The 21,541-nt window shown below is 19.4% G+C and overlaps 4 protein-coding genes across 4 annotated transcripts; 3 read left to right on the top strand and 1 right to left on the bottom strand.

Annotated features, from left to right (window-relative positions):
* Positions 1-4,391: 4,391 nt before the first annotated feature.
* SRAE_2000007300 (Crossveinless c) lies at positions 4,392-8,605 on the top strand (the record flags this gene model as incomplete). The annotated part of the gene is made up of 4 exons (XM_024650858.1): positions 4,392-4,654; positions 5,523-6,220; positions 6,456-6,588; positions 6,640-8,605. 4 exons carry the CDS (start codon positions 4,392-4,394, stop codon positions 8,603-8,605), a joined length of 3,060 nt encoding a protein of 1,019 aa, XP_024504593.1.
* A 3,264-nt stretch (positions 8,606-11,869) lies between these two features.
* Positions 11,870-15,350, top strand: SRAE_2000007200 (Integrin alpha chain family and FG-GAP repeat and Integrin alpha beta-propellor repeat and Integrin alpha-2 domain-containing protein; the record flags this gene model as incomplete). The annotated part of the gene is made up of 4 exons (XM_024650857.1): positions 11,870-12,018; positions 12,062-13,101; positions 13,147-14,910; positions 15,025-15,350. The coding sequence occupies 4 exons, from the start codon at positions 11,870-11,872 to the stop codon at positions 15,348-15,350; spliced, it is 3,279 nt and encodes a 1,092-aa protein (XP_024504592.1).
* A 501-nt stretch (positions 15,351-15,851) lies between these two features.
* On the bottom strand, positions 15,852-17,334 carry SRAE_2000007100 (Abelson interacting protein; the record flags this gene model as incomplete). Its single annotated transcript, XM_024650856.1, has 2 exons — positions 15,852-17,159; positions 17,206-17,334. 2 exons carry the CDS (start codon positions 17,332-17,334, stop codon positions 15,852-15,854), a joined length of 1,437 nt encoding a protein of 478 aa, XP_024504591.1.
* Positions 17,335-21,172: 3,838 nt separating this feature from the next.
* On the top strand, positions 21,173-21,343 carry SRAE_2000007050 (ATPase, F1 complex, epsilon subunit, mitochondrial family-containing protein; the record flags this gene model as incomplete). The annotated part of the gene is made up of 1 exon (XM_024650855.1): positions 21,173-21,343. The coding sequence occupies one exon, from the start codon at positions 21,173-21,175 to the stop codon at positions 21,341-21,343; it is 171 nt and encodes a 56-aa protein (XP_024504590.1).
* Between the last annotated feature and the right edge of the window lie 198 nt (positions 21,344-21,541).

The following is a 21,541-nucleotide window of genomic DNA, read 5'->3' as shown; positions in this document are numbered from 1 at the left end:
TAAAATTTTGTCCATAATATTAATTATTAAAAACTTTTAAATGATTTAAAAAAAGTATAAATAACTTATTAAATAAACAAAGATTTTATATCTTTTTTTTTCTGATAAAAAGTTGTCTACAATTTTTTTGACTTAAAATAAAAATAATGAATAATGATAAAACATATTATTTAAAATTACTATTGTAGTAAATTTATATTTTGATAAAAATATTTTAAGTGGAAAGTAATTTTTAGAAATAAAATAAAAGTTGTAAATTATCTGTATTAGCATAAATTTATTCCTGAAAGTAAGAAATGTTCTAATAGCTATGAAAAAAACTGCAAGTAAGAATTAAATTTGTGAAAAAAGTTACTTTAAAATTTACAAGAAGGAATCTAAAATAAAAATTACAAAGTAGTTTGCAGATATCAAAATATTTATTAAAAAAATAATTTTTTTTAATAAGCAAAAATATTAATCATACTATTTTAACTCTTGAATTTTATTATGAAAATTATTAATTTGAATTATTTTAAAATATTTCTATAAAAGTAAATATATAGATAAATGTTATTTATATTCAGAATCATTTGCCTTACTTGATAGAATTCTCATCAATTAAAAAAAAATTAAATTTTAGTCATTATATTATTTTGATTTTTTTTATTAGAAGATAAAAGTAATAATTTAAAAATTACTACTTTACAGAAGTATAAATTTATTATTAAATATATTAAAAATAGTTTTTTTTTATTAATCGTTATTCAAACAAAAAAAAAAGAAATAATTGCTTTACCAATAAAAAAATGACACTCAAAATATTTTTGTTGCTTTATATTTATATAGTTTAAATTGTTGTTTTTTAAAAATAATATGATTGTCATCATTAGAAGACATTTTTTTCATGTTTTTGTATTTTCAATGAAGTTGTATATAAAAATTTTAGATATTAATTATTTTTAAAAAATAAATTTTTATTGATAAGATTCTACCAGTAAAAGATTTTCTATGAATTTTATAATATTTAAGTATATTAATAAAAAAAAATGCAATAAAAATAGTAATGTAAAGAACGCTTTTTTATTGTCATTAAATATTTTAAATAAATTATTTTAGATATATATTGTACATATAAACTTAAATAGTAAAGATAAAAAAAACTGTTTCATAATTTTATGTTATATTTTGAATTTTTAAAAATTAAATAATCATTTACATCAAAAATAATTTTAAGTAAATAGTATAAAATTGATGGTCATTGAAAATAAAATTATTAGTAAAACAAGTGTAAATGTTTGACAAACAAAGAAAAACCAATAAAGAATATCAGAAAGATTTTTTATAAAATATATGAAAAAATTTTCGATTATCTGATTAAGTAAAAAATTAATAAAATAGTATAACTTAATATATATACAAAAATGTTTCTCAAGACAGACCCGCCAATATTAGTTCTTTTTTTTTTTTTTAAATTTTAAAATGTAAAACTTGAATAACAAAAACAACATCGAACCGGAATAAGATTAAATTTCTTTTTTTTTATTTAACTATGTATTATTGTTGTAAATAAATATATATAAAAATATATGTATAAAATAATACTATTAATACATAATCTTTTACTTTACAAATAAAAGATACTTTTATTAAAAAAAAACTTTCATCTGGTATCTTTATGATGTATATGTATAAATATATATTAATTTATCTCTTCTTATCAGTACTTTCTTAATTTACTATCTAAAGATTTTTTTAATCAAAAATAAATATGTTGGTGGAGAAATAAAAGAAACAGAGAAAGAACAAAGTTAAAAGTAAAACATGTGCCTATCATTAAAAATCCCACTCAATTTTTATTAAAAAATTTTATTATTATTTTAATATACAAAATAAGATTTTTATATAAAATTTTATAAATTAAAAAATTAATTTATTTAGTATTATTTCTTTAAAAAAAAAAAACTTTTTTTTTGTAAAATTATTATGAAGCAATTAATAATATAATATTTATATTATATATGACTTTTAAATTTTTTAATACTAGTAGTTGTATATATTTAATTTTAAACACCTAAGAAGAACAGATGTATTTTCTCTATTTTAAAAGTTATATGGATAATAAATTTTAAAAAGTTTTTTTATTCTATCAGATGGTTTTTATTGATACAAAATATAAATATGTATAATATATATGTTAATCTTTTAACCAAAAATATTAGATAATTTTTAATTATTTTTTGAAATCAAGTAAATATAATTTCAAAAAAAATTTTTAATATTTTAAATATGTATTTCTTTTATTAAAATTATTATTTTTATTTAGTTAAAAAATTTTATTTGTCTTTTAGATATGATTATATATATAATTAAGTGTTATGAAAATGACCAAGTTATGTATTATAGTAGTAGTAATTAGAAGTTGGTAAAGTTATTAAACAAAATATATTTGTTGTAGTAAGATAAAACATATATATATATATATGTGTAGATATTTAGTTAAATATTTATTATATTACTTGTAGAATTTATATTATGATAAAAAGATGATATGAGAAAGTGTTTTGTATTGTTAGTTTAACTTTTAAGAAATAAATTTGAAGAATACAATAAAGTTATATATTATTATATGTTTTTGAATTATAAATTATGCGTAAAAGAGAGAAAATAATATTAATACTTTATTTAATTTATTAGTTATACACATTTAAAAATTTCTTACAATATCATTTTATCTTATTATCACAGTAAATTTATGATCAATTAACCATAATTTCTTTTATTATATATAATATATAATGTTAATATATAGAAATATTATAACATCGTTTAATGTTTATTTTTGTCTTATAATAACAATAAATAATACTTATTAATATGTTCCTACTTTTTGTTTCCTTACAAAATTTTTAATTTTATTCTCAATTTGATTTTAACATTAATAAATGTTAGTTAATGACTAACATATTTTACTGAACCTTTGTTTTACAAGTATCATCCATCATTATTTTCTTTTTTATTTTAACATTTCTTTTTTTTTTTTTTTACCCTTTACAAAGCGCATGTGCTTTTTTTTTTATTATTATTGTAAAATAGATGAAGATATAATAAAGAGATAAATGTTGGTTAAAAAATATTTCTTCTTTTTAAAAATAGAAATAAATGGTAATTTTGTCATTTTGTAAAAAGTACCAATATATATATATATTAATATACTATAACATATATTTTAATTTCCATTTACCTTAATTAAGATAATTTTCATGATTTATAATATGCATTCTTTACTTCAGTTTTTCAAAACTTTATTTAAATAAAGATTGATTACATTATTATATCAAATATATATATATTTATTTTGCTTTTTATTAATATTAATATTATGATTATCAAATCATTAATTGTCTATATTTTTTTAAAAATAGATATATAAATGTTCTATTCTTATTTTGATTGTGCCATCTATCTAATCTAATGTTATTATTTATTATCTATTGTAAAAAAAAATATCAATATACAAATGTGTACTATTTTGACAGTTTTATTTTAAAATTTAATATATATAAAAAAATATATAAGATAATGAGTCAATGTCTTAAAATGTCATAAATACATTATACATTTCTTAAAAGCCTGCTTTTAATAAAGAAAGTATAAATACTTTCATAATTATTAATAAAAAAAAATCAAAAATTTCTTTTTTTTTCTTTTATAAATTATGAATGTCATTTTACATATATATATTTTTTAAATTCAGTTGGTTTTTTTTTTTTAAAACAATATATATAATATTTGTACACATTTATATAATATTTTATAGGTACCCTATTCATAAGGTCAAAAATATTTTTTTTTAAAAAAGTTTTTAATAATAATTCTTTTATAAAATATCTATAGACTAATATATTTAATCTAAATATATTATACAAATATATATTAATATTATTTTAACCACATTTGCACACATTTTAAACTTTTTTAAATAATATGTACCTAAATTTATTTTATTAGTAAGAAGATATGTGCATTTAATTTTATTGGTTACATTGATATAAAATGGTATAAAAATTTATGAGATTTTTACACGTATTCTTGTTGTCAATGAGAATATTTTTTAATATTTACTTTTTTTCTATAATTTTTTTTTATTAGTTTAATTTAGAAAAATTATCTTGTGAATATTTTAATAATACTAACAATTTATAATTTTTCTTAATAAAATATCTATTATTGTATTTTAAATTTAATTAATAAAACAAGAATTTGTTAATTTTTCTTATGTGAAATTTTTTTTACTGATAATCAATTAATTAACAATTCATTTTAGAAGTATAATTTTTGTAATTTAAATTCTAACCTTTCTCATTGGGATAACCTTTTTAATTATAATTCTTTTATTAAAAATATTAAAGATGAATGAAAAAAAATTTCATTTTTATGGTAAAACTAATCAACAACAAAATATAAAAATTGTACCTTTTCAATGTATATTGAAAAATTCTCCTTCTATTGAAGAATATACAAAAAAAGAAAAAAATAATATAAAAGATGATGATGATGATGATGTTATATATGATGATGTTCCTTCTACTTCTTCTTTATCAATTAATCCTTCAAAAAATTTTGTAAAACCATCAAATGAGGATAGTGATTTTTCTTCTTCTTTCAATGAAAGGTATGTCAAAAAATAAAGTTTATACATATATATTTCTTTTTTTTTTTATCATTTTTTTTAATCCAACCTACGCAAATATAATAAGACATTTTTAAATATACAATCTATATTTAAATTTATAGAGATAATATTCATATTTTGTTTATGTTTAAATGAATATGTACTTCAATACATAATTTTTCTACAAATATACATTATATCTATAATATCATGATCTTTTCATTTTAATTATTAAATATATAATCATATAATATATAGATAAGATATTATTATTTTATTTTCAATAATTTTATTTTTATTATAATAAAATATATTTTAAGTTATAAATTTTATAAACTATATTATAAAAATTTTTATTAAATAATGATAAAATAGGATTATATATTTTACTTTCTTCTTCTTTTTTTATAGTTACCTTCAAAAAGGAAAAGACTAAGTAACGACCTTTTCTTATAATTTTAGTTTTAACAAACTAGAAAAATATATATTTATTATTATATAAAATAATTATAATTGTAAAAAAATTATTACTTTTTAAAAATAGATAACTTTTCTCGACATTAGTGATTTTTAATATTATTTTATTATGTGAAATTATTTATATAAATATTAAAATATTGAAATCTTTTCTTAATATATTTAATATTTTTTATATATTTATATATTAATGAAAACTTATTATTTATTAAATTATTTGAAGTTTATATAAATTAATGATATTTATAAAATTTAAGTAAAGAATATCAATTAATTATATAACTATTTTGCCCTTTTTATCTATTAATAATTTTTAAAATATCACAAATCAAAGTTCCTATGCTAAATTAATTTTTTATTTTATAACTATATTAAATGATTTTTTTTATAGAACAATTGAAAAATTTATGTCTTCTATGTTAGTTAATGCTAAAGAACTTTGCTCAATTGATCAATATCAAAAAAGTGAAAAAGAATCAAAAAATATTTGTAATTTAAGGCATTATAAAGAAATTGAAATGGGAAATAAATTTAGTAAAGAATTAGATAAAAAATTTTTTGAAAGAAAAATGGATAATAATGAAATTATTGAGGAAAAAAATATTTTACAAAATAAAAAATTAAATTTAGGATCACCTTTATCTAATTCAGATTCTCATATTATTTATCAATCTACATACAATATAAATAATACTAAAAAAATTTTGATTACTAATTCATCAAGAGAATCACCAACATTATCTTCAACATCATCCATTATTTCATCACCAGATTACCATAATTATAATAACTTTAAAAATTATAAGGCAAACGAACCTCCAAAAGAGGTAATCTTAAAAAGAAATATCAATCATCATATAGATGATATAAATAAAAAAGGAGTTTCATCAAATATTTCTATACCAAATAATTGTAATATAGTTAAAATTGATGGGTATTCTAATCAAAATTTATACAATAATAATATTATACTAGAAAAGAAGAATAATAATAAAAAAGAGAAGAAGGAGAAAGATAACCACTACATAAAAGAAGGTGAATATTCACAAAGTTCTTCTATATTATTACAATCTTCATCATTATCATCAGGTGGGTTGTTTATTATGTTTTATCATTCTTTCTATCTATCTTTTTCTCTATTGTTGTCATTTATATTATAGTTAATATTGTAATTGTTAGAGTATATACATATATCTTTTGTGACTGTAATTCTTCTTTTGATATATATATATATATTTTAAAAGAAAATTTTTGTAGATATATGTATATATATTTTATCATTAATTTATCTTTTGTCTATTTAATTTTTATCTATTGTTTTTAGATCACCATCAATCTACAATTAATAAGAATAATAATAGTGTTGATAAATTGATGATGAAAGATAAAGAAAAAGATAAAAATTTTAGTGGTGGTTTAGTTAAAAGTTCAACACTTATCTCAGTTAATCCTTTAAGGTATGTTTATTACTATATATGTATTTTTTTTTATTATTTTAAATTTTATAGATCTCTTGTTGTGAATGATGATGGTTATTATTCACATAGTCCAGATCTTTCAAAAAAATATTCTAACAATAGAAAAAATTCTTCAATAACTTTAAAAAATAGTTTAACGTATCATCATAGTTTTTTTTCTCCATTGAAAAATAGTAAATCAGGATATAGTTCACAATTAATTGATAATCAAAAATCATGGTTACCAAATATTACAAAAATATCTACATCAATTATCTCTGACTCATCTGATGATGGTAAATTATATGGAACACCTTTAGATAATGATATACATTTAAATAGGAGTTTACTTTATCAAACAGTATCAAATATTGATTTTCTCGTTGATACCTCATCAGCATGTCTTTTTGGATTACTTGATAAACATTCAACATCTAGGTTACTTAACACAAAAAAAGTTGCTGCATTTAGTTATAATATAAGAAGATTTTTTAGTAGTAATAAACAATCTTCAAAAAATGGTGAAATAACATTTTATAGAACATCAAAAATACCATCTTGTTTTGGAATGTCTTTAGGTGATGTTCAGGGGTATTGTGAAGGTGAGACCCTACCTAAATGTATTTTTGAAATAATGAAATTTATTCTTGATAATGCTTCAACAACTGATGGAATATTTAGAAAAAGTGGTGTTAGAAGTAGAATAGAAAGGTTAAAATCTCAATGCATTACCAAATTTCCAAATGAAAAAGTTTTTTACAAGGATACTGGTGAATGTCTTTTAAGTGTATCACAGGTACATGATGTTGCTGATACACTAAAACAATATTTTCGTGAGATACCGGGTAAATTATTTTCTGAAAAATTTAGTGATTTTTTTATTACTATTGCTAATGGTCTTCCAAATGATAAACAAATTGAGGCATTAAGATATGTTTTAATATTAATGGAAGACACTAATAGATATGCAGCATTAACATTATTTTCTTTTTTAAATAAAATTAGTTCATGGGCTTCTGAAAATAATATGTCGGCTGAAAATTTAGCAGTCTGTTTTACACCATCTTTATTTAATTTAAATACTGAATCAGATAAAACAACAAATTCAATGTCAAATTTACGTTTGAAACGTCGTAAGACAATAGCAATGCCATCTGAACAGGAATTAATGGAATACCAAGGAGCACAAAAATCTTTAGCATTAATGATAAAACATTATGATCAATTATTTAATTTACCTACTGATTTATGGAAACAATTAATGATAAGAACTACTTTTTATGTCAATAATTGTTATACTCAACCAACAATTAATATTAATAATATAACTGAAAGAGATATAAAAGAATGCCAAAATCAAATAAGAGAATTAGTAAATGAAATAATTAATGATTATGGATTAGATTGGAGTACATGGATTCAAGATTGTTGTTATAAAGATATCACAATATATCATAAACCAATTGGAAAATGTAAATTTCAATTAATTAGAGCATCTTTTACAATTGGTGTAAGTCCTCATGAAATGTGGAAAGTTTTAAATAAGAATCGTCAAGCTTGGGAAAAGAATATTGATTATACTAGTAGTTTGGTTGTTATTACAAATGACAGTGATATTCAATTGATCTCATACAAAAATTATGATGAAAGACAAGAAAATTCTAAAAAATGTTTACTATTTAGAACATGGAAAAAAGATTCACCAGAATTAAGAGGTGGTGTTGTATTGGCTGAAAGAAGTATTTATGATAAAGAATTTTCTCAATCTAATAGACATAATATCTTTCCTGACGTAACATTTTCATGTTTTTTAATTATGCCATTAGGAAATGGGTCGTCAAAGGTAAATTATATTCATAGAGCAGATGTGAAAGGACGAAGTGAGGTCTATTACTCAAAAGTTTACCCAAAAATTATTACTCAACAAATGATTAATTTAAAAAATTTTTTTAACACAAATTTATTATCTAAAAATTTTTCTAACGGTCCATTAAAAGGAAAAGAATCATCTTTTTAAGGTATTTAATTATTATGTATATCTTTCCTAAAAAAAAAACAATATAGATACTCAGTATACGGTCTTCTTATCATAATCTTTAAAAAAAATGAATATCAGAAAAAAAAAGTTAAAACAGATATATATATATATATTTATGAAGATATATAAATGAAATCTTTTTTTAAATATTGTATTTATATTATTGTAAAAAAAATTATCCTTTTAACCAATTATTTTTTTTTTGTTAACTTACCTTTCGAGTGTGAAGTTATTGTATATGTAATAAAAGTTTATTTATGTGGTTGTTTATAGTTTTTATTTTTAGTTTAGTAATTGTTTTAGAAGTAATTGTTATCAATATTCTTTGTATTTATCTTGATATTTTTGAAAAATTATAGTTAAATTTTGTCTCTTTTTATTTATTTTTTAATTTTTTTTTTTGTTAAAAGATATTTTTAAATACATAAATTAGATAATATATAATATTGTTAGATGTTTCTATTTATATAATACAATAATAAATCTTTTGTCTACATAATTTGTTAGCCATTTATATATTTTTGTATTTGTGAATTTATTCTTCTTATTTATTTTCAATAAAACATAAATAATTTATTTTTAAAGATAAAAATTTTATCAAACAAAGATGATTATATATATATATATACATCTTATTTTTATAATCTTAAAAAAGATAAATAATATATTTCATACTAATAAATAAATTGTTTTATTTTTTTTTAAATCTTTATTTTATTTTTAATATAATTATTTAGAACATCTGTTTAAGTGGTATTTAATATTTAATGTAAAACTTTTGTATTATTAATTAATAATGATAAAAATTATACTAAATTTGTACTTTTGTATGAGATGTACACTTCTCCTGATAAAGGACCATCAATTGATAGTAATATAAATAAATAAGAAGAACTATCTTAAAGTGCCTATAAATGTGAATAAATTTTTAAAAGATTAAACATTTTTAATATATTTATTTTATATAGAAAAGAAAACTAATATATTTAAATTTAATTCAAAATGATTATAGAGTATATTTAAAGAAAGTTTTTTGACAACTTGTTGTATTATAAGACATATTTTATAAATATTTTTCTACAATATTATAACATTATAAAGTTTATCTTTAAGAGATGGAAAATATTGAAGAAGAAAAAAGATAGTTATCTATTTCTATTGTAAGCTTAATATATTTTCTGATATACTATAATGATAAAGATCATAATTTTTAAATAACTTAATATTTTAATTTTATTGATATATATGGATTAATATTAGAAATATATAAATGATTGTAAAAGTTAAATATAGTAAATATAATGTTATTTGATATATTGTTAAAATAAAAGTTTGTATTATGAAGATTATTAGCATAACTTATATGTGTATATTTATATACTTTTCATTTTTAGAATCATCATCAGTAGTTGTTAGTTACTAAACTTAACCTAGGTTATGTACACAAATAATATTCTTATACTTTTTAGTGTTATTTTCTTATTAATTTATATTATATATATATATGTTTTAACTAATGATTCATAAAAGTTTGTTATTAATATTTATTATATTATAATATTATAAATAAATGATTTATAAGGTAATTTATTTTAAAGATAATAATAATATAATATTGTAATTTCTTATAAAATTATCTCTTTTTTTTTAAATTTATTAAATTAAATGTTATTATAAAAACTAATAAAACTTTTTATAACACTTTTAATATGCCAACTTTTTGAAAGAAATATATTAAAGATTCATATTATGTAATATATTATTAATTCTTCATAAACATTTTATTTTTATTACTTTTATACAATAGATAATTGATTTAATAGTTGTTTAATAATGATCTAATCATTCTTTCTTAAATTAATAAAAATATTCTTTTATACAAACTATTTAAAATAAGTAATATATTTTATTTTATTTTTTTGACTAAATCTAATAAATATTCATAGCACCTTATAATATAAATGTATTCATTAAATCTCTTTTACTTTTTTATATTGGACATTCTCCAACTAAAAGGTCATTTCCATTTACATCTGCATATATATATATATATGTATATATATATATAATTGTAGTCTTACTCTTTTTATTACAAAAATTGAACTATATTTATGTATGTTCATGTATACATTTAAAATGTTTGAGAGGTAAAAGATATACTATAAAAAAAAAGTAATATCTTTATTCAATATTTATCTTTTTATGTCATTCTTAAAAAAAAATTTTTTTTTATTTTATAAATTATTATTATTTTTTTTTTAATATATTTTTTATTTTATATTTGAAATTTAATATTTTACTTTTGAAATATCTTATTTCTATTTACTTTTATAAAATAATATTCATTGACAATCTAAATTAATATTTTATATATAAAATCTTTTGTTTATTCCTAATTTATAAAGTATCTTTTTATTTTATCTTTCTTGTTTATTAAATAGTTCTATTTTTTTTTTACTTTTTGAATATAAATTTATTTATTTACTCTAATTGACTTTTATTTTAAATGGCATTATATTAATATATATATTTTTTTTAATAATAATAAAATAAATAAAATTTTAAGCAGTAAAAAATATATATTAATATTTTTGTACAGTTGTCAAAATATATGTATGGCCAAATTTATTGACTTTTTTTTTTATTTTGCGTATACAAAAATACTACCGAGAAAAATATAATATATATTATTATAAGTTATTTTTAATAAAAAAACAAATTAATCCATTTGCTATATTCATTTAAAATAAGTTGATTTTGTATAAAATAGATAAATATATTTATTTAACTTTATTTTTATTTATTATAAAAAATATTTTGTATGATTCATAGTATGATATGTTAATTGAAAGGGTATGATTATTATCAGAAATGTTCTATTATATAATAAATAAATATAATGATGCTCATTTTTTCGTTTTGTATGTAACTATTAATCTATCTATTAGTTTTATATTACAATTTGGTATGTAATTATTTATAATTTTTTTTTTCATTTTTATTAAAATAAAATATAATCTTTATTTTATTTATTTTTTATTATTGTAAATTAAATTTTTTATTTTTAGTTTTATATTATATAATTATTCTTTCTAATTATAATTCGTCATTCTATATGATCTCATTGTAACATATACAATTTATTTCCTGTATTAATCATCAAAAATAATATATTGATAATTTTTATAATATATATATTTTGTCCATATAATTCTAATGAAAAAAAAAATATAAAAGATAAAAATGAGATTAATTTTTATACTTTTCTACTATTTATTTAATAAAATATTCTCATTTAATATTGATATTTCATCACCAACATATAAAGTTGGTCCACTCAATTCACATTTTGGTTTTTCTGTTGCAGAACATTTTAATGGAAAAAATCCAATGTATGTTTTATTATTTTATTATTATAAAAAAATTTTTTTATAGACTTTTAATTGGTGCACCAAAAGCTAATTCAAGTCAACCAGGAACTATATCAGCTGGGGCTATTTATTCATGTCCTTTAAATAGTTATTTTCGATATAAATCAACAATTAATGATAAATGGTGTTCTCAGACATATGTTGAATATCAAAATAAAGAAAGATATAAGTTACCACCAAGAACAAAAGATGATCGTAGTATTACAATAGACTCAAAGGGTAATGATTATCAACTATTAGGAGCTTCTGTATCTTCATCTGGTAAAATTAATGGAAGAGCTATTGTATGTGCTCCTTTAAAAAGATATCATGAAGGTGTTAGTTATACAGATGGTAGTTGTTATGTTCTTGGAACTGATTTAACATTAACATCTATTGTTCATAATTGTAATGGTGGAAGATTATCTAAACAAGAAAGACATAATAGTTATGGTGCTTGTATGCAAGGATTTAGTTCATCAATTGATGAAGAAGTTATATTAACAGGTACTATTGGTGCTAAAGCATGGACAGGTGGTGTTCATGCAACATTTGTTGATAAATCTGATGATGTTTTTTCTATTAATATTGATAGAACAACTCTTGGTTTTGAGGAAAGAGAAGGTGGAATTAGAGAAAACAAATTATTTGAAAAAGGTGATTATGTTGGATATAGTGTTAAACATGGAAGATTTGGTTTTTGGTATGAAGATAAAAAAAATTTTACTATTGTATCTGGATCAACAAGACATAATCAAAGTGGTTCTGTAGTGTTTTTTCCTTTTATGAGTATTCAAGATCAATCTTATGAAGAAATGTTACCAACAAATGATGGATTTATGTTAAAAGGTAAACAAATTGGTAGTGGATTTGGATATTCTATTGAAATTGTTGATCTTAATAATGATGGTTTTGATGATCTTATTGTTGGAGCACCATACGAATTTTATATTGATGAAAAAGGTAGTGAATTTCATGGTGCTGTATATGTATATTTTTCTTCTGGAAAATTTCAATCAAGAGATCAAAATGAACTTGTTTTTAAAAAACCTATTATATTAAGAGGTAAAGAAAAATATTCTCAATTTGGAATTTCTATAACAAAATTAGGTAATCTTAATAGAGATGAATATGGATATGATGATTTTGCTGTTGGCGCACCATTTGATGATAATGGTGCTGGAGTTATTTATATTTATTTTGGTAGTAAAGATGAAAAAAGTTTTAACATAAAAGCTGCTCAAATTATTTCAGCTTCTAAACTTGGTATTTCTCCAAGACAAAATCCATTAAAAAGTTGTGGTTTTTCTTTATCTGGTGGTAGTGATATTGATAATAATGGATATCCAGATCTTTTAGTCGGTTGTGTTTTATCTGATACAGTTGTTGCATTAAGATCAAAACCTATTATTAATATTATTACAGATCATTCAATGATTAATACTTCATTAAATATTGATGGTGGTATTAATTGTCCAAAAGGTTCAAAAACATGTTTTGAATTTACAACTATCTTAAGTATGAATCCAAGTTATTCAAAAGAAAAATTAGTTGATTATACAAAAGATGTTTTTATTTGCCAACTTGAAACATTACCTTCACAGTTAGGTGTTGATAGAAGAGCTAAAATTTATGGTTCAAAAGATGGATATACATTAAATTGGGAATGTGGAAAAAATTTAAATAAACAATCACAACGAAAATCTCATAAACTTTTTATATCTAAAGATAATACAGATTGGTTAAATCCATTAAAATTAAAATTTAGTGTAAGTATTAAAGATCAATCAAAACCTACATTACCTAATGAAGGGGAGCCTCTTATAAATCTTAATAATTATCCAATTTTAAATAAATACAATTCAACTCATGAAGTTTTAATATCATTTAATAAACGTTGTGGTGATGATGATAAATGTGAATCAGATTTAGAATTAGGAGCTACATTTTTAGATATATCTCAAGATAAAAAAGGAAAATTTGTAACAAGAGTTGGTGAAAAAGATTCAATAAATATTAAATTTATTGTTAAAAATAAAGGTGAAAGAGCTTATGAATCAAGAATGTATCTTCAATATAATCATGATGAATTAGATGTTCCACAATTAGATGGTACAAAAAAATTAAGTTCTGTTAATATAGAAAGTTATGAAAATAATATAATAATATTTTCACTTGGTAATCCTATTGAACCAGGAAAAATTATAACATTCCATGTGACATTTAAATTAGTTAAATCAGAAGGTCAAAGAACAAGCAATATTTTATTTTTTAAAGCTAATGTTAATTCAACAAGTATTGAAAAAAATGATAAAGATAATATATGGGAAGAAGAATTAGAAATAATAAAAGAAGCTGAACTTGAATTAAGTGGTGTATCATCTCCACAAATGAATTATTTTGGTACAACAATTGATAGTTTACCTGAATCTGAATTAAAATATGAAGAAGATATTGGTCCAATGGTTAAACATCAATATACAGTTACAAATAAAGGACCATTTTATGTTAGAGATGTTTCTGTTGAATTTGATTGGCCATTTAGAATTGATCATGAGGATGGTGAAAATAATTATGCATTATATCTTCTTGAAACTCCGACAATAATAGAAGCAGATAAATCAATAAGACATTGTCTTGTTGAAGATGCTTATGATTATATAAATCCACAAAAATTAATTATCGATCCAAGTTTAAAAGTTGAAAATATTATTAAACAAAAAGGAAGAAATAAAAGAGAAGTTGAAGAAGGTAAAATATTTAATATACCAGAAATAAAAATTTCAACAAAAGGTTTTCTTGGATCTAAAGGTTTAGAACCAATTGAGGCTACTGATTCAAATGGTTCACCTATAATGATTGTTGATGTACATTGTAAAAATAATTATGTTATGTGTTTTAAAGTTAAATGTTATTTTAATTATATAGAATCTGAATCTTCGGCACAAATTGAATTTAGAACGCGTCTATGGAATAGAACATTTATAGATTATTATACAAATATTGAATATGTTCAAATATCTTCCTCAGGAAGAATTATAGTTAAACCAGAACAGGGTGTAGTTGATGATCAATCAAATAATTTTTTTACCATTAGTACACATGCATATCCTGATAGGCCTAAACTTCAAACTCAAGAAGTTCCTATTCTTCCAATTATATTAGCTATAATTGTTGGTTTATTAATACTTGGAGTAATTATTTTAATATGTTGGAAATGTGGTTTCTTTAAAAGAAAAAGAGCGGGTGATGGTCCTTTACTTCATAAAGCTGAATTACAATATGAAAGAGAAATGTGGCATGAAATGCGATAAAATATACTTTCAAATTTTAGTAATTTTTTTTTATGTATTTGTATATTTTTTTTAAATGTATTCTTTTATTAAAATAGTTGTTATAATATTTTATAAAATATTTATTTTAAAATAAAACAAGTGTCTTTTACTAACTTTTTTATTACTACATAAAGAAAATAAAAAATTATTTTTTAATATTAATATAACTATATATATTAAAAAATTATTAAACTAAAAGATTAATTATTACGACATTTTATCATTATCAATGATAATATTTAATATATTTTAAAGATAAAATAAAAAAAAAACTCTTTATAATTAGTTAAAAAATTGCACATTGTTTATTTTTTTATTTTATTATTGATAAATAACATTAAAATTTATCTAGCTATCATATTTATGTACTATATTTTATATTTTCAAAAATATATTTTTGATAAATATGATTATTTATACATAAATAAGATATAATTATAAATACAATAAAAAACAAATTAATAATTTATATAAAATTAATTAAACAATTGGTTTGACATAATTTCCAGGAAACAAGCCAGTAGTACCATCCATAACACCTTCATTCCATCCATCATCATTTTTTCTTAATATATAAACAATATTACCTTCTCTAAGTGTTAACTCATCAGGTTTATCTGCATCATAATCATATATAACAACGCCTTTTTCAATATATGTAACTGGAGCCCATGATGGTTCATTAATAGAAGATATTTCATTAGAATGTTGATTTATTGATGTTATATGATTAAAATCATTAGAACCAATTGATGATTGTATATTATTATAAAATTGTGAATTAAATAATTGTGGAGGATTTGGTAAACCATCATCATCATCAATAGGTGGAATTGAAGAAATTGGTTGTTGACCAATGTATCTTAAATTTGCCATATTATTTGACAACGAAGAATAATCATTTGGATTAGATGATTTTCTAGTTAATGTACCAGTCATCATATTTGTATTATTTATTGTATTCATACCTGATATTGGTACATATTGATTTACTCCAGAAAAATGTGGTGCCGTAGATCGTAATGTTCCTGTGTTATAACCTCCATAAACATTTCGATCATCATAATTTTGTGAATATTTAGCTTGAGCATAAATTGTACCACCTAATAATGTTGATTGACTTTCTTGTTCATGAGAATTATTATAATGTTGACGCATTTGAGATGCTTGAGCTCTTGTTAATGTAGAATATAATTCAGGATCAATTTTAGGTGTTGGAGCTATTTGTGGTACTCGGTAATGTCCTTCATTAACAGTTGATCTTACACCACTTCTAGATAACGTTCCAATAGATCGTTTATGTTGAAGATCTGTTGTAGATGCATAAGTTGTTGAAATAGAACTAGGAGCACGAGCAATAGTACCAATTTGTGACATAACTCTTTCTCCTGTTGATGCATAAATATTACCAGACATTATATTTTGAGGTGCATGATAATCTGGTATAATAGTTCCATGGCCAATATCATCTAATGAACTATAATCAATAGGTTTTCTTTCATAATGTGGTGCTGGTTTTCTTTGAATAATTTCTGTTTTAATATCATTTGAAGATTTTTTAGGAACAGCTAACATTCCTATTTGCCTTCTACCACATTTCTCTTTTCTCATTTTCATCAAATGATTTGCCTTTGATACTTCTAACTGTAATTCGTCTATTCTTTCATTTTGAAGATTTAATGTTTGAAGAATATTGACTGCTAAGTTATTAATATGATATGCTACACTACCAAGACTCTTAATAGCAAATGACTTAGTTTCTTCAAATGCTACTTTTTTATTTTCACTCTAAAATATATTAATTAATTAAAATTATAAATAATAAAAATCATACTTGAAGATAATTAGCTTCACAATAAGCAGCAACTCTTTCAAGATTTGTATGACTTTCCTCTAATTTAGATCTACCATCTGGGATTTGTTCTTCTATAAGACGTCTAAGAAGAGGTTTATCAAATTCCATTATAAAATATTAAAATAATTTATAGAGATAAACTTTCTTAAATGATGAGTTAGTTAACTATCAATTACAACAAACAAAATAAACAATAAAGTAGACATTTTACCATTTCTATAGATCTCATCCCGTATATCAAAAACTTTCGAATAGATTCTTTTCTTTTTTACTTTATTTAAATAAAAATTAATATAATTTTTTTTAGTGATTAAATGATAACAAAAGAATTTATTTTAATAAATTGTATAAGAAATATATTTTTAAAAACTTTTAATTTACTCTGAAGATAGTGGTAAATTTCATAGTTTTAATTATATAATTTGAAGTATAGTAAAGTAGTTTAAAAATAAAAGTTTTATTATGCTTAAAACAAAAACGTTTTACGTAAAAATAATTTTATTTATAAAATTAATTTGTTATTATCTTTTTCAAGTATATTATACTTAGGTAAAGTTATAATTAATATTAATAATATAAGAACAAATAATGATAAAAGAATGGGAGAGGTTTTTAAATTGGTATATAGAAAATAATGTATTGAGAAATTTATAAATTAATTTTAATAACAATTAATAAAAAGTTGATTGATCTATTTAATAATATTTTATATGATTCATTATATTACAAAAAAAAATTTTTTTAAGTTATTAATATTGTATTATTATAAATGATTTTGAGGTCGAATATTGCTTTATTTCATCATATTTATTTGTAAAACAAATTAGTTTTATATATTTTGTCATTTGGATAATATTTCAAGATAAAATACTATATGGTTATTTTGTTTAATATTTTCTATAGTATAGTTAAAAGTATACTATTTACAAATCATTATTTATAAAAAAAATTTATTTATTAAATTTTAAAAATAAAAATATTTGATACATGTAAAAATTTTTATTTTTATTATTTATACTAAAATTTGAGGCTGAAAATAAAAATTTTATAATGCTGTATTAAAATAAATAAGGGATGAATTATTTTGTAGTTGAATTATAATATTATTCATTCACCTCAATGAAATAACAATTTTTATTGTACTTGATTTGAAAACAGTCAATATGAGTAAAAAATTTTTTATTTACATCATAGAAAAGGCTAAATTTAGGGGTGGAGAAAGTAATGTAAATGATAAAAAGACTTCTTTTTAAATGTGTAAAAGTAAAATATTAAGATAATAGTTTAGTTAAGTTTATTCAATTGCCTGTTTCAATGGCATATATATATGCACATATTAATAAAAGAAGAAGTTGGCCTTTAATTTATTTAAATATTTTGATTATTGTCCATAATCTTTGATTTTATCATTAAAATATATAAAATTTTAAACTATGTCAATATATGTAAAGCTTAATATTATTTGCAAGTGGGTGTTTATGTAGTTTTTAAAATGAATTTACTATTTTTACTAATAGAAATTATCCATCTTAGTGTTTAAAAATTATTTCATCGTAAAATAGATAAATATATTTTTCCATTCTTATATAATTCTTATTAAAATATTTTTTGAAATTTTATTATAATAATAATATAAATGACTAATTAATCGTCATGTGTTTAATTAATACTTATTTCTGACTTTTTTTTATTATTCTTTTATCAAACATATGTTTTAATTAATTTTTAAAGTCATGCTTATGTTTAAAAGTTTTTTCTTAAAAGATGATATTAAAATTTTGAATATAGTTATATTTTTTTTAAATTTTGTTATTGTATTATTTGTAAAAAAATTATACTTTATTAAATTTTTTCATTTAAAAAATTTATTTAAAGATATATTATTAGTAAATAAATCATTTATGACTTGTTATGTTTTTATGTGTAATTAAATTAATATTAATATTATAATAACTTTTACATTAGATAAAATTTACTATATATTAAGTCACTTTTGTTGGTCATTTTTTTATATTGATAAAAACTTCTACTATAAAATATTATATATATATAATAAACAAATATTTTTAAAATTAATATATTATCAAATTTGACTACTTTTTTAATGGTTATCAATAGCTATAGTATCAAAATAAAATTTTTATTAAGTTTAATAACATTATAAAATATACTTTTTTCCTCATTTTCTTTTACCACACTTTCTATATATAAATATTAACGTAAAACTTTAATATATTTTTTAACAAATACAACTATGACGATATTTGTGACTAAATAGAAAATTTTTTATTTTTTAAAGTTTCTTTTCTTATTCTTTTTGATAAATATCTTATACATTGTCAAACCGAGGTCATATCCTATGTTTGTTATGAAAAATGGCATGTTTAATATTTTGTTTTTGGAAAAAACATATTATTGAAACTTTTTATTATTTAAAAATGGTTTTCAAATTATTTCTTAATATTATTTTATTTCATTTTACTTCTATCGATTCTTTTCTTTTATAAAGTATTGTCCGGGTGCAATATATATCTTTTTGAGCAGAAAATTTCTTTATATATATATATATTGACATATTTGCTATTTTATAAATTTTGAAAAATTTGCCTAATATTTTATTTGTCATTATTTTTTAATGGTTTTCTTTTTCTCATTTTATTTAAACAAAATTTTTTTTAATAAAATAGTAATTTGAAATTAATGTAAAAAGCTTAGACATATGAGTAGTTTAGTTAGTAGTGAGTTATTGTAGGATATTTTATTTTAATAATAAATAACTATTTGCTGGAATTTAAAATAAAATTTAGTAATAAGATAACTATCATATTAATATTCTTTGTTTACAATTTATTATTAAAAAAAAATAACTAGAAAACTCTTAATTTTATATTTTATTAATAATTTTTATTTGAAAATTCTCTTTTATTACTAGCCTATGATTAAAACAATTATTTAAATTGTCCTAATATATAAATAATAGTTTAATCTATATAATAATATATGGTTTTAAAAGTAATAATTGATAAATATAATGTTATTTTATTTTGTTATGTACATTATATCATTTCATTTAACTCAATTATGTGTTTGAAAATATATTAAAGAAGGAAGATTCATTTGTCAGAAACCATCTGGCAAAAGGCGCCTGTCATCACTACTTTATATTTATATCATCTTCCTAAAATATAAGTGGTTGCAATTATCGAATCTTTTCTTTATATTTTTCAAATATATCTTTATGTAATGGACCATTTATTTTCTATTATAATTTTTAAAGTTAAAATTTAATACTTGTAGTAAACCTTGAAAATTATATTTTTATAATAGTTTAATAAAAGTTTTATTAATTAAATGTTTCTTTATTTAAAATAAATTGATAATATATTTTTTCCAGTTAATTAAAAAAAAAGATTCTTTAGTTACAGTAATTTTATTATTCCTATTTAATTATTTTATTTTTTGATACAAGTATATCCTCATGGGAAATTACTCTATACCTCTTTTCTAATAATTTTTAGTTATTCTATTTTGTTAAAATAAACTAAATGACTGAAAACATAATTTTGTAAATCTTCTAAATTTAAATCATTAGTTTTCGTTACAAAACCAAGTGTGGAAAAGTATACATAGAGAATACATAATTCCAAAATACAAGTGTTTATAGATAAAGTAAATTCTAATCACTATTATTATTATTTGAGTTACTAATAAGAAGTTTTGTTTTTAAATGAGTATATTTATTTGTTTATATATTTACTTATTTTATTCATAAAAATAATTATGATATATTAGTTATAATTATACAAAAATTGTTTAACGATAAATATATTAGTATTTTTTTTACGATTTAAAATTAATTTTTAATTATGTTATTAAATTATTCACACTTGGTTTTTTTTAACTTCAGGCTTAAGATACTCTTCTGTTCATTCGATTTACGCTAAAAATGTTTTGGAGAAACGCTGGACTTACCTATCTTAATTATTCCCGTATTGCTGCTAAAGTAGTCAGTAAATGTACTAAATCAGCTCAGGGAAAGACTGCACCTGAGGGAGCTCTTAATATTTCAAAGTGGGAGAATGGTAAAATTGTTCCAAAGAAATCTAACAATAATTAAAAATCCGAACTACTTTTGGAAAGTTTTGGCTACTGAGTTGTGGAAAGCGTCTTAATTTTCCTATTAACTTGAAACCTAGGATTTCTTTTTCCTGAATTTTTGTTATATCATAGGATTAAACATAAAATTTTGTATTTTGTCATTAATGATTTTAATTTTTATTACCATTGAAAATATCTTTATCAATCTTTTCGTTTT

Source organism: Strongyloides ratti (genome assembly GCF_001040885.1).
Source record: "Strongyloides ratti genome assembly S_ratti_ED321, chromosome : 2".
In the NCBI taxonomy this organism is placed as follows: Eukaryota; Metazoa; Nematoda; class Chromadorea; order Rhabditida; family Strongyloididae; genus Strongyloides; species Strongyloides ratti.
Note: the sequence above shows the minus strand (reverse complement) of the source record. Positions and strands in the feature narration are given on the sequence as shown.